This window comes from Petaurus breviceps, unplaced genomic scaffold, assembly GCF_028583685.1.
Source record: "Petaurus breviceps papuanus isolate PSGF00001 unplaced genomic scaffold, PetGlider_PUasm1.0 182, whole genome shotgun sequence".
NCBI classification, from domain to species: domain Eukaryota; kingdom Metazoa; phylum Chordata; class Mammalia; order Diprotodontia; family Petauridae; genus Petaurus; species Petaurus breviceps.
The window spans coordinates 1343238-1356303 of NW_027185786.1; the positions used below are offsets into that span (position 1 = coordinate 1343238).

Sequence of the window (13066 nt, forward strand, 5' to 3'; positions counted from 1 at the left end):
GGGAGGGCAGGGCAGTTGGGGTTAAGTGACTTGCCCAAGGTCATACGGCTAGTAAGTATTAAGTGTCTGAGGCCGAATTTGAACTCATATCCTTCTGACTTGAGGACTGGTGCTTTATTCACTGTGCCACCTCGCCATCCCCAGAGGCTAATTTTGAAATGTTGAAGTGGGTAGAGTATTGGACTGGGAAACAAGAAGACATGATTTCAAGTCCTCCCTCAAACCACAGCTTATGACCCCTGGGTGAGTCACTTAACTTTTCTTTGCCTCATCTAGCACCTGCCCCATAGGGTTGTTGGCAGGATCAAGGGAGATAGCACATCCAGGTGCTTTTCAAACTTCAAAGTGCTATATAAATGGTGGCTATCACTATGATTGTTACCACTTCAAATTGTTTTGGGCCAAGGATGTCATCTTGCCCTCTAGGAAATGATTAAACAAATTATAGCATATTAATGGAAAGGAATGCCATGGCATCAGAGGGAATGACTAATATTAGCAATTCAGAAAGCAAGTGCAGCACACAAGACAAGAAGAACCATATTGACCATCACTAAAACGGTGTAAATAAAAGTTGAATTCCAAGCAATTGCAATGACCAATGTTGGCCCTGGAGAAGAGAGGAGGAAACACTCTTTCCTACCTTTGAGAGAGCACTGGGGGACAATGGTGTGGGATGCTATATACACTGCTGTATGTAGTCACTTATTGCAAGGGAAAACAGGGTGGTGGTTAAATTGGAAAATGACTCTGATGTAATACATTCATGAAACCAATTATTTAAAAAATAAAATGAATGATGCATCCTCCTTGGGAACTCATGACCTGATTAGTATCTGAGTATTGTGAAGGAAGACTGCCCTCCCTCCAGTCTTGCTAAGCAAGTCTCCCAAGGTGCTTTGCTCAGGGTCAGGTAGCAGCCAGTCATTTAACAAGCATGTCCCAGATAGAATAGGGAGCCACATTTAGTCTTAAATCTATTTGTTTCCCCTGATAGTCAAGGGTACAGAATTTTCTTATTCTCTTCTGAGGCTCAGAAGATGATAGTTATAAATCCTATAGAAGAGGGGAGAAAATATTCCTTGGGTCTTTTCATTCATCCTTTCCTGATCTGGTCTCTCCTCCTCCAGTCAGACAGCATAGTCATTGTGTCCTAAATATGCCCCAAGGGGTGTATAGACGTTCAGGGATGAGGAACAGCTCTGGTGTGAGGGCTTTTCACCCAATTCTCACCTATGGCTCTAATATAGCATACACAGTGGCTGACCCTGGTAAACCATCTCAGTAAATGACTAACCCAAATTAAGGATAGCCAACAGGTCTCAAACCTATCAGTGAGTTAGGGGGAGTGTCTATCTACCCTAAGCATGTGATGATTTTTCCTAACAGAATGAGCAGATAACAACAATTTATTCCAATGACTATGAAGGCAGCTGAAGCAGGTATTGTGGAGCTCTTAGAGCTTGGCCAGACATCAAAGAAGCCAACTTCATTTACTGTATCCTGGGCCACTGCAAGTTGTCTTGACTTTTGTCCTTCCACTGGACCTCAATGACTCAGGAAGAGAACATGAGTCTGATGACTTTTGTCTAACTCTGCCTCACTTAAATCTAATTCATGAGTAAGTCAAGATATCCCTTGTGAAGTCGTTGGTCTTCTTCAAAAATAAAGAGCAAACAACAACAAACACAATTTATTAAGCACTTCTACTATATGCCAATTAGTGTTTTAAGCACAAATACAACCAAAGGGGAGATGATTTATCACACAGTGACAGAGCTTCCTCTTTACTATTTCCCATGTTAAGATCTTTTGGTAGTCAATGAAATGAGAGCCAATGTGATTGAAGCCCCTTTCAAGGGACTATGAAGGACCAAGACACTAAATTAGGATTATCATGGTCATCAGATACCACCAGTGAGGTCAGCTGGCACTGTGCTGAGAATGATTAGAAAGAAACATCCTCAAATGCTGGGTCTGTGAAGGCTAGAGGACTAACCGTGAGCATGAGATGACTCATAAGTTTCACTGTTTCAATGACTTTCAACCTATTAAAGGCAACCTGTCAGTCATCTGCTATGTGAACTTGGGAAAATCTCTTGATTTTTCTGGGCCTTAATTTCCTCATATACAAAATAAGGATTAAAATGCCAATTCTGATGATCTCATAGATATACTATAAATATGAAAATGAGCTCATGTGTGTCAAATGCCTTGAAAAGCAGAGAACCCTAAGGGCAGCTAGGTGGCTCAGTGAGTAGAGCGCTGGCCCTGGAGTCATGAAGACCTGAGTTCAAATCCAGCCTCAGACACTTAACACTTATTAGCTGTGTGACCATGGGCAAGTCACTTAACCTCAATTGCCCTGACTTCCCCCTCCAAAAAAAATACCAAGACAAAAAGAAAAGAAAAGCAGAGAACCCTATGTAGATATAAGGGGCTCTAAATTAGGATTTTCTATTTGTAAATAGAAGTCAGTATTATACTGGCTTCCCAAGTTTTGGGTCAGGGTAACAGGTTGGTTTTTGTCTATAGATGTGCAGATGAACCAGCCACAGTAGGCAGCTGACTCGAGGGTAGAGGTGCTGCCAGTTTGAGTCAGGTAAAAGACAAAAGGCTTCACTGCCTCAGGTGATTCATACAGGTCTACTATGTTCTTCTCCTAAGAGATGTAAAGAAAAAGGCTGTTAACAAAATCCTAGAAGATAATCTTTTTACTTTTTACATTACATTTTTACATTACTTTTTACCATTATGACTGGGGAAAATCCTTAATTTCAATTACACAAAACTGAAAAGCTTTTGTAATAACAAAATAAGATTTGAGCTTGTTCTGGCTTATCTATGGACTTCCTAAAATGTGGCACCCTAAACTGAACATAGTATTTCAGATGCAGTTTGACTAGGGCACAGTTACATCAGAACCCTGCCTTATTTTTCAGGGAATTATGCCTCTCAAAGCAGTTTAAAGTATAATTTGGTTTTTGTCTTCCATTTCACTCTGTTAATTCTTATCAGGAGCTTTCCTGTTCAAGTATCCTTGGAAATATCTTACATTAAATTGATAACTGGCCTCCCACAAATATATATATATATATATATGTATATATATATATATATATATTTTAATTTGGAGAAAGGAAGGAGAATACTTCTCTCACTCAGTTCTAGTCAGGAATATAGGTCTCAGGGGGAAAAATAGTCCCCAACAGTTCAAGGACTTAAGACATGGATTTCTATTACAAATAAGACAGGACTACTTTAATTTAAAACTAAATACTTCCTTGGAAAAGTGAAACTACCTCCATCATGGCCTCTAACATCGTTTTCACCCCGAAGGTTTAGGATTTTGTAACCTTTTAGTTTGGCAAAGTTTGTAACATGGAAGGTAATAGGTTACTTTCAACCATCAAAAGGACAGAGCTGAACAGGCCTGGATCCAAGCAAAAAAGGAGATGCCTAGAGGTATGTGACCTGACTAGAGTAGAAGTAGGTGAGGCTTCAAGACAAGTCTTCTGAGATCTCTCTAATAACCTTCCCCTCTCTTCCCTCCCATATGGTCATAGCAATAATCTCTTGACTCTTTTTCTTCTTTCTTCTCTATCTGGTATCCAAAAGAGCAAACGTTTCTTTTTTCTGCTCTCTCTGTCCTGCCTCCATTTTCTTCTGGAGGACATAGCAATAAAGAGAATATTCAATCCTTGGTTTCTCAATATCAATTTACCAATCAAGAAGCATATATTAAGTATCTATTCTGTGCCCATCACTGTGCTCAGCCTTGGGATAAAAGGATGGAAGGCAGAGAAGCAATAGCCAATCTCTTATTTTTTCACATTTCCTCCCAGTTGGGGAATCTACATAGCCTTCTGAGAAGGCAGGTATCCTTTTTTTTCCTGAAATAATTGTATCATATTTTGAGAATTATTGTTAAAGATTCAGTTTTCATTCTACTGAAGCCATTATAAAGGATTCATATGTTTATATTGAACTAGAAATTTCCCCCAAGGCAGAGAAATAGTTTTGATTGGTCTCAAATTTCACTGTATTTATTTTAGAGTTATTATTGAGCTAAGAATTTCATCTGTACTTCATGTATTTTGTGGTTCCCATTAAATACTTTTCTAATAACTGAGCAAAATGTTGTCTTTATTTTGTGGAAAGTGTTTTCCAGACAGTATACTGGCCTGTGCCTAGATCCTGAGAGATTTGAGAGGTTCAATGGCAATGTAGATCTTTTTTATAGGACTTGGATTTCCATCCTAGCACTGCCATAAAGTAAGCATATGACCACAGAAATGTCACTTAGCCTCCCTTGGCCTCAGGCTCCTCACCTATAAAATGAAGGTATTGTGCCAGATGGCCACTAAGGTGCCTTCCAGCCCTAATTTATAAAACTGTGATCCCATGTTATATTCATCCATGTCTCCACAATTTTGAACTTGTGAATTTTTTTCATCAGCAAACTAATTTGTTAATTCCTACTAAATTTCATCATGTTAGATTTTGTTCACTGTTCTGTCCTGTCAAGGCAAGTTTCTTTAAAAGAACTCTTTAACAAAACATAACCAGAAAATTATAAATTATATGAGACTTCTATATGGACTTTTGCCTACCAAATTTTATCCTATTCATTTTCAGCAACTTACCACCAGCTGAAGTGTGGGCTGATCTCCCCTCATGACACAACACAAACATAAGCCCGATGCCTTTATACCCATGTAAATAGGCTTCCCCTTGTCTTTAGGAAGGGAGTCATCTCTACATGGTAATACCTCCAGAGTCACTGGAAATACAACAGGAGAAAAGGGTGTCAAATGGCCAGGTCAATCACACAGATGGGAGTGCAATTACTGCAACAATAAGTCATTTGTGGAAAAGTAGATGGAGGGGAGAGGGTAAATGACTTATTAGGGTTCCCTCCATCCCTGGGTCAGTGGCTTACAGATTTAGCCTGGGTCTCTATGTATCTCCTTCAGGGAAATTCTAGAGAGAGGTCCCCAAATCTTGGGCACTTCTATCCTGGCCCCTCTCTTTGCTCTCAACTACATAATCCTTGTGGTTAGGTATCTAACATGCATCATTTATTCCTTCAACAAATATTTTTAAAGAATATTCTATGTACTAAGCAATGGAGATGTGGTCTCTGCCTTCATATAACTTGTGTTCTATTTAGGAATGGATAGAAAATAGGACTTGGATATGGGAAAACCTGGTTTTGAGTTCTGCCTCTGGGATACACTGGTTGTATGGCCTCTTAGGGTTCTAGGCAACTTTCTAAGATAATAAATATAACCAGGCTTCTGACCAAGCCTGGGGCATTTTGCACGCTGAGGTTGTTTTGCACAGCAAAGGGAGCTGTCTTCTCATTGGCAGAGAAGGCTGAACATAGTGCCGCCTAGCTGTTGAAGGACTTGGAAAGTTGGTGCCAGCATTTGGGGGAAGAGAGAGACAGTCTAGACTGAGACTCTGCAGGAGAGACACTCAAAGAGAGAGTCAGCAGACATGTAAGGGGAGCCAATTCTTCAACATGCTCCTGATTTTTATCTCGCTTCCCTGAAAGCTGCTACAATAGATATCCTTGGTTGAGAATGGGCACTGTCATGGTTTGAGCTGAGAAATTTGTGTTGGTCCCCACTGAAGAGCAAGGTAACTAAATGTTGCATATTTTCTGATATATTCTAATTGATGGAAACTCTTTAGTTTCTACTTTTTTTCTTGGATATATGGGGTTTACATTGCATTTGAGGCAGCCAGGTGGCAGAGTAGACAGAGGGCTGGGCCTGGAGTCTGGGAGTCCTGGGCTCAAATCCAGCCTGAGATACTTGCTGTCTGACCCTGGGAAAGTCACTTTGTCTCAGTTTATTCATCTGTAAAATGGGGATAATAATAGCACCCATCTCCCAGAAGTATGTAAAACGAATGTGTGATAATCATTGCAAAATGCTTAGCACAGTGCCTGGTACATAGAAAGAGCTATGTTAGCTATTATTATGATGGTCTTTTGTGTAACTAGTATTTTATCGGAACAAGTCAAGTTGGAGAGTGAAAGCCAAGAGCTACATTCCCTAAAAGATGACCAAGGAAACAGTTTTCCATCTGAACCTAGATTGATGAGATCAGAGATGTTTGAAGGGAGAGAGGGACAGTTAAATAAAGTTCTATCATGATACCCCTCTCAGATACTGGAGAAAAGAGTTCAGAGCCTCTGTGGTACACCTAGAGCATGTCTCCTCATTCCCACAGATGCCTTAACCCTCACCTCCTCTGAGCCAACATACAGACACAATATTTGGCTCTCCTCCTCTACACAGAGGAGGGTCAGGCCTAAGATCAGATCTACCCATGCCCCTCATGAACCACATCTATACATTCAGACAACCCATGTGGGCATGCCTATCTTACATGTAGGTACCACCAACTCTGCAATGCATAATTTGCAGAGAAGGTATGTACCTGCCTTGTTAGATGATACTTCCTTGTCCAGTAGTTCACTATATAAATGCAATAAGAAGTCCCATTCCAACTTCTAACATATGCACAAAAAAGAAAATCTAAAATATATCCAAAGTTATTTCTGTGGAGAGGGCATTAGTGATTAGGTTGTACAGGAGAGATATTACATGGGAAATGTCCTTTCGGCTAGTTTAGAAAAGAAGCTAAGGATTCTATGAGGCTGAAGTTAGTGGAGAAGGCATCCCAGGAAATGGGAACAACTTTGCAAAATACTGGAGATGGGAAATGGAATGCCAGATACAGAGAAAAGAAAATAGTTGATATTACTTGCACATGAAGTCCATCAAGTCAGTAAGTTAAGTGCCTACTATTTTCTAAGCATTGTGCTGAGGGGTAGGGTTACAAAGGAAGTTATAAAATAGTTCCTGATATCAAGGAGCTCATAGTCTAATGGGGGAGATCATATTAAAAAAAACTATGTACATATGAGAGAAGTGTGTAATAAGCCTAGAAAAGGGGGAAGGAACCAGACTGTGAATGGCTTTAAAAACCAAACAGAAGAGTTCTTATTTTATCCTAAAGACAAGAGATAAAGATATGAATTGGCAAAAAGAGAGTAATGGAAGAGAGACTTAGAAAGAGAATTAACAGCAAACCCATACCCAAGGAACAGAGTGTCTCAAATTTAGAATAGAACAAACAGAAGTTAATAATTTCAAAAGAAAAAAGAAATATTAAATCAAAGTCAAAAGACTCACAAAGGAGAAGAAAATGTAAAGTATCTCATAGCAAAGATAACTACCTGAGAAAACAGATCAAGAAGAGATCGTTTAACAATCACTGGACTTCACCCATTCTGGAGAACAAAAATGAACTTTGCCCAAACAACTATAAAACTGTGCATACCCTTTGTCCTAGCAATGGCACTGCTAGACCTGCATCCCAAAGAGATCAAAGAAAGGGGGAAAGGATTCAAATGCAGAAAAATATTTATAGCAGCTCTTTTTTTGTGGTGGTAAAAAATCAGACCTTGAGGATATGCCTATCAGTTGGGGAATGACTGAACAACTTGTGGTATATTGTTGTGATGGAATACTATTGTACTATAAAAAATGACGAGTAAAATGGTTTCAGAAAAACCTGGAGAAATATCTGTAAACTGATGAAAAGCGAAGTGAGCAGAACCAGGAGGACATTGTACATAATAACAGCAATATAGAAATGGTGATCAAATGTGAAAGACTTAGCTGCTCTGATGAAGACAATAATCCAAGACAATGACAAAGGATTAGCGATGAATGGTGCCATCCACCTCCAGAGAGAGAACTGATAAACTCTGTGTGCAAACTGAGGCATATGTTTGTCCCACTTTCTTTATGTTTTTTGCTTTTTTGTCGTTTGGTTTTTTTTTGTAGCATGGATAATATGTAAATGTGTTTTACATGGAAAAAAAAATAAGGTAGTGACTGAAAAAAAAATCAATGGACTTTCTGAAAACCATGACAGAGAGAGGGAGAAAGAAAAGGAGAAGGAGAGAGAGAGAGAGAGAGAGAGAGAGAGAGATAGCGTGTTTCAATACATCATGAAAATCATGAAAGAAAATTGCCCCATCTTTTTAAAATTTTTTTAAAACTTTTTTATTTTAAGTTTTGAATTACAAACTCAATCCCTCCCTCCCCTCCTCACTCCCTGAGACTGTAAGCAATCAGATACAGGTTAAACACATGCAATTATGTAAAATATTTCCATATTGGTAATTTTATGCAAGAAGATTGAAATAAAAGAAAAAAAAGGTATAATAGCCTGTATTCAAGTAATATCAGGTCCCCCCCCCCCTTTGGAGGCAGATTAGTATGCTTCATCATTAGTCCTTTGGGATTGTCTTGGATCATTGTATTGCTGAGAATAGTTAAGTCATTCACAATTCTTCATCGAAGAATATTGCTGTTACAGTATACAACATTCTCCTGGTTCTGTTCACTTCACAAAGCATCAGTTCATGTAAGTCTTTCCAGGTTTTTCTGAAAGCATCCTGCTTATCATTTCTTATAGCACAATAGTATTCCTTTACAATCATATACTACAGCTTGTTTAGTCATTCCCCAATTGATGGGCATCCCTTCAATTTTCAATTCTTAGCCACCACCAAAAGAGCCGCTATAAATATTATTGTACAAATAGGTCCTTTTCCCTTTTGCTCTATCTCCTAGAGCTAGAGAACAAAGTAAAAATAAAAATAATCCATCGGTCCCTTCCTGAAAGAAATCTTAAAATGAATTGCTAGGTTTCCTGGTATTTATTCCTAGGAATGTCATGGCCAAAACACAGAGCTTCTAGGGCAAAGAAAAATACGAAAAGCAGCAAGAAAGAAAGAATCAAGTACCAAGGAGTTGCAGTCAGGATCAAAGATTTAGCAGCCGCCACTACAAAGAAACAGAACATGAACACAATATTCCAAAGGCAAGTCTTAAATTTACCCAGCAAAATGGAATATAATCCCAAAGATGAAAAAATTTGGATCTTTAGTGAAATAAAAGAGTTCCAAGGATTCTTAATGAAAAGACCAGAGTTTTGTAGAAACTTTGAAATACAAACATAGGAGAAACACAAAAAGGTGGATGTAAACAAGCAATTGGAAAAGTCTTTTTACAGAATGATATGGTTGCATTCTAGTGTGAAGAGAAAGAGTGATACAAGTATCCCTCAGGAACTGCGATGTAAACAGGAAGGAGTCATTAAAAGGTACAAATACAAGGCTATACAAACAAGGAGAGGATGAGGGGAGTGGGTGTCACTTAAACTTCACTTTGACCTGATACAAAGTAAAGTGAGCAGAATTAGAACAATTTACATTATAACAACAATAGTGTGAAAGCAAAAACATTTTGAAAGACTTAAGAATTCTTATCAACAATAGGATCAACCACTATTCCAGATGACCTAAGATGAGGAATGCTGCCCACTTCTTAACAGAGAAACGAGGCACTAGATATATGGAGTGAGATATATTTTAGGATGTGGCCAATGTGGAAATGTGTTTTGCTTAGCCATGCATATTTATTGAAGGATTTTCTTCTTCTTTTTTTTCCAGGAAAAGAAAAGGGAAGGAAAAGAAAGTGGGGAGGAAAAGAAAGCAGAAGTTTGTTGATTGATAAAAATAAAGTTCATTTTGATAAAAGATAAGAAGGAACCATTGGGACTTTCTGAGCAAAAGAGTGACATCATCAGACTTGTGCATAAGGAATAATATTTTGGAAGTTGTATATAGATTGGAGAGAGGAGAGACTTGAGTCAGGAAGTCTAGTTAGGACAAGAATTTAAGGAGTTCATAAACTTGCATGGAAAAAATAATAATTTTTATTTTACTAAACCTTAACTGAAATTTAGCATTTTCTTCAATTATTTCAAATAACTTTTTCTGATAAAGGGTCCATAGGCTTAATGATATTGCCAAAGACATTCATTACACAAAAATGGCTAAAAATTCATGAATTAGGAAATTACTAGAATATTCTCATTGAGAGGTGGTGAGAGCCTGAACAAGGGTGGTGGCTGTGAACTTGAAGAGAAAGGGATAGAAGACAGAAATGTTGTGGAGATGGGATCAACAAGATGTGGCAATTGATTGTGGAATGATGGGTATTATGCATCCTTATAGATTATGAACTCAGATGACTGGAAAGATAGGGGTTTCCTCAACAGACATAAGGAAGGTGGGAAGAGCAGGTGGTTCTCCAATGCCTAAGCCTCCTGTCTCCCAGAGTTATATACTTACTCAGTCATGCTGGACAATAATCATATTGTATCACAAATGCATTACAGCGGGTCTTTGGCAAGTCCGTGACAGATTTCCGTGAGGTTGCCCAGAGAGAGCCCGAGAATCTAACACTCACCGAGTAGCTATGAATGGCCCCAAAGTGGAAGGCTACTTCAGTGAGAAAGCACTGAACCAAAAGGCAGGAGATGTGAGTGTTAGTCCTGGCCTTTCCCTGCTAGCTAGAAGCTTGAGCAGTTACACAGCTGCTTTGGGGCCTCAGTCTTCTCATGTGTAAAAAGAGGGAAGGATGTTTTATCTAGCTCACCAAATTCTTATAAAACTTACAGGAGCTCATGGGAGCATGCTTCTCAAACATTATGGTGCTATGCAAATAGAAGGACATTAAAACCACTGGCCACAAGATCTAGAACCTGGGATCTAGAGAAATGGCCTCGCAGGAAGCATCCCAGGCAAAAAGATTGCATTGGACAGTGAGCTCAGTGCCTGCTGCTGGGGCCACCCCTGAACTTTGCTTTCCCTTGTTCCCCTTCTCCATCTTTCACCTTCTACACTCTCCCTCTTCCTCTTTTTTTCCCTCTGAAACGAGAGTCCTACCTAGTCCTACCTAGGTGGTCTCTTCAGTTCAACCTATCTGAGTACCCTCTCATCCTCTACATCTATCCATCTCTTCCTCCTCACTTCTGTCTTCATTGAAAAAGAACACTTTAAGGGCGGCCAGGTGGCACAGTGAGTAAGAGCACCAGCTGGCCGTGTAACCTTGAGCAAGTTACTTAACCCCAATTGCTTTAAAAAAAAAGAACACTGACAAAAAAAGGGTCAACCCATCTTTCCTTCCCATTTTTCACTGATATATGTGGGACTTTCCCCACCTCAGTTAAGCACAATAAATTACACATTACTCTAAATGAGACTGACAATCTTTCCATCCCAAGAAGGCACTGTGAACAGAAGGTAAGGTTGCCTCATAAAAGGAGACAAGAGGACAGAGTTTTTGACTCACCTGGGTTCACATTTTCTCCATAGGGAGTTGCTATGAGTGTCCCGTTCTGAAGGATCCAGACCTGCTGATGGGTGTCATGGATTTTCCCAAGAGGAGGGTGGTCTGTGTTGTGTGACCCATAACCATTTTCTGGCACATTTCCCCAGATTCCTCCCTTAACACCATTTGGGTTAGAGGAAGCTGGAACAGAAGGTGAGGATATTGAGGAAATGTGTTGGAACTGATGAATTCCCCCAGTGTTCCCAAGTCTGTAGACAGGAAGGTGTGATGACCTCTCCTCTCTTCCAGACCAAAGCCCAGGAGAGAAGGGATGGGCAAATGCACTACATGGCCCATTCTGACCACTGTTTACCTGGGTGTTTTCCTCCAAATTCCCCAAATTAGAACTCCCTCTGAAACTCTTTGCTACAGTTCCTTTACAGAGATGGGCAACAGAGGCCAGGGAGGGGAGAATTCCTGTGTTAGTCACAGAATGATGACTCCAAAAGCCTCATTTAGCATCCACCCAGGATTGCTATGGAAATTTGAAAAGAACATGGTTGTTAGGCCCTTAGAATCAAACCAAAACAAGCCCAAAAGTCTTTAATATGACAGCCATTAGAATAGAGATTATGTCTTTGCTCCTTCCCCCTTCCCTTAAGCCTTCTCTTCTTTAGGCTAAACACCTTCCACTGATCTCTATAGAATGGAGAATCAAGTCTTTTCATTATCTTGGTTGTCTTGATTTAGACATTTTCCAACTTATCAATGAATTACACATATCCAGCATCCCTTTCTTCAGACAGGGTCCCTTTAGGGTCTATTGTGAACTTTGGGGTTGTTCATTCACCTATTTTTAAGGAAAATCCTGTCAAATCCCAGAGTTGACTTGTAATCTTATCTCTGTAGAGGAAAAGTTCATGAGGTCCCTGGTGATTTCCCTACCTGAAGCTGCATCATTCATTTCCATGGCTAAGTGGATCCCTGTGGTACCTGTAAAAGTAAAAGAGTCAGTGGTCTAATGAATCAAATTTAAAGGAGTACCCAGGGACACCCCTAAACAATTTCATCCTTGCTGCTGTGACATGAGCATTTACCAGTAGGACAGCCAGAATGGGAGGTATGAACCTTATCCCAGAATATCCTGGAATGCAGTATAGTTCCACAAAGGCTCTCCCTTCTTGGAGTAGTATCCTTTAGAACACTTGGTGAACAAGACCTCAAGAATAAATGCCCATCAGAGATCTCTCCAATATTGTGATTTGATCCCTGAAAAAGCACATTGTGTATCTGCATCTGGAGATCTCAAAGCTGAGATAATGTCACCTTCATTAACTAGCCTCCCCTCCCTCAAGTTTCAGAGAACTCCAAAATCTTCAGGTATCTTAGCTTGTCCCTATGCTGCATGCATGAAGTGAGGAAGAAAGTACCCTCCTTCCCCTCCACAATGGGACTGATGAATGGAAAATCTAGGTCATATTCAAACCCTGCACAGAGGTAGGTAAAGCTCCACACCGATGACTGAAGCCAGAGGAGGAGCAGAGAGAGAAAGATCCCAAAGCAGACATTTCCATTCACAGGCTGAATCTGAGAAGAGGGTACCTGAACTAACCACCAATTCTTAAGTTCCTGAGTACTCAAGCTGTGCTTCCTTCAGGTCCCAAAGACCCAGATAGGTTCTTCTGGGATTTCCCACCTGATATCCATACAAGCCAAGAGGATGACACTGTGTCTTTGCAGCTCTATACGGTGATGCCAAAAGGAAAGCTATTTCCTGGTGTCATGGAATCCTGTAGAACAAGAATCCTTTGTAAAGAGAATTCTTGTTGGACTAGTGGCTGAGCCAGATTGCCCCT

At 39.8% G+C, this 13066-nt stretch overlaps 2 protein-coding genes across 6 annotated transcripts in view; one reads left to right on the top strand and one right to left on the bottom strand.

Moving 5' to 3' along the window:
* IL1A (interleukin 1 alpha) overlaps nt 1-13066 on the top strand; it is a 379947-nt gene that overhangs the window by 36823 nt on the left and 330058 nt on the right. The gene's annotated exons all lie outside the window — the stretch shown is intronic.
* Nucleotides 1679-13015, bottom strand: LOC138160792 (interleukin-36 alpha-like). Of its 5 annotated transcripts, none has more exons than XM_069087539.1 (5): nt 12907-13015; nt 12156-12203; nt 11232-11411; nt 4647-4783; nt 1679-2662 (listed from the first exon to the last, which is right to left on the bottom strand). In XM_069087539.1, the coding sequence occupies exons 2-5, from the start codon at nt 12178-12180 to the stop codon at nt 2423-2425; spliced, it is 582 nt and encodes a 193-aa protein (XP_068943640.1). In that variant the 5' UTR covers nt 12181-12203; nt 12907-13015; the 3' UTR covers nt 1679-2422. The 5 variants fall into 5 exon arrangements, with proteins under 5 accessions (XP_068943640.1, XP_068943639.1, XP_068943637.1 ...); XM_069087538.1 differs by having other exon boundaries at nt 12726-12981; XM_069087536.1 differs by having other exon boundaries at nt 12813-12980.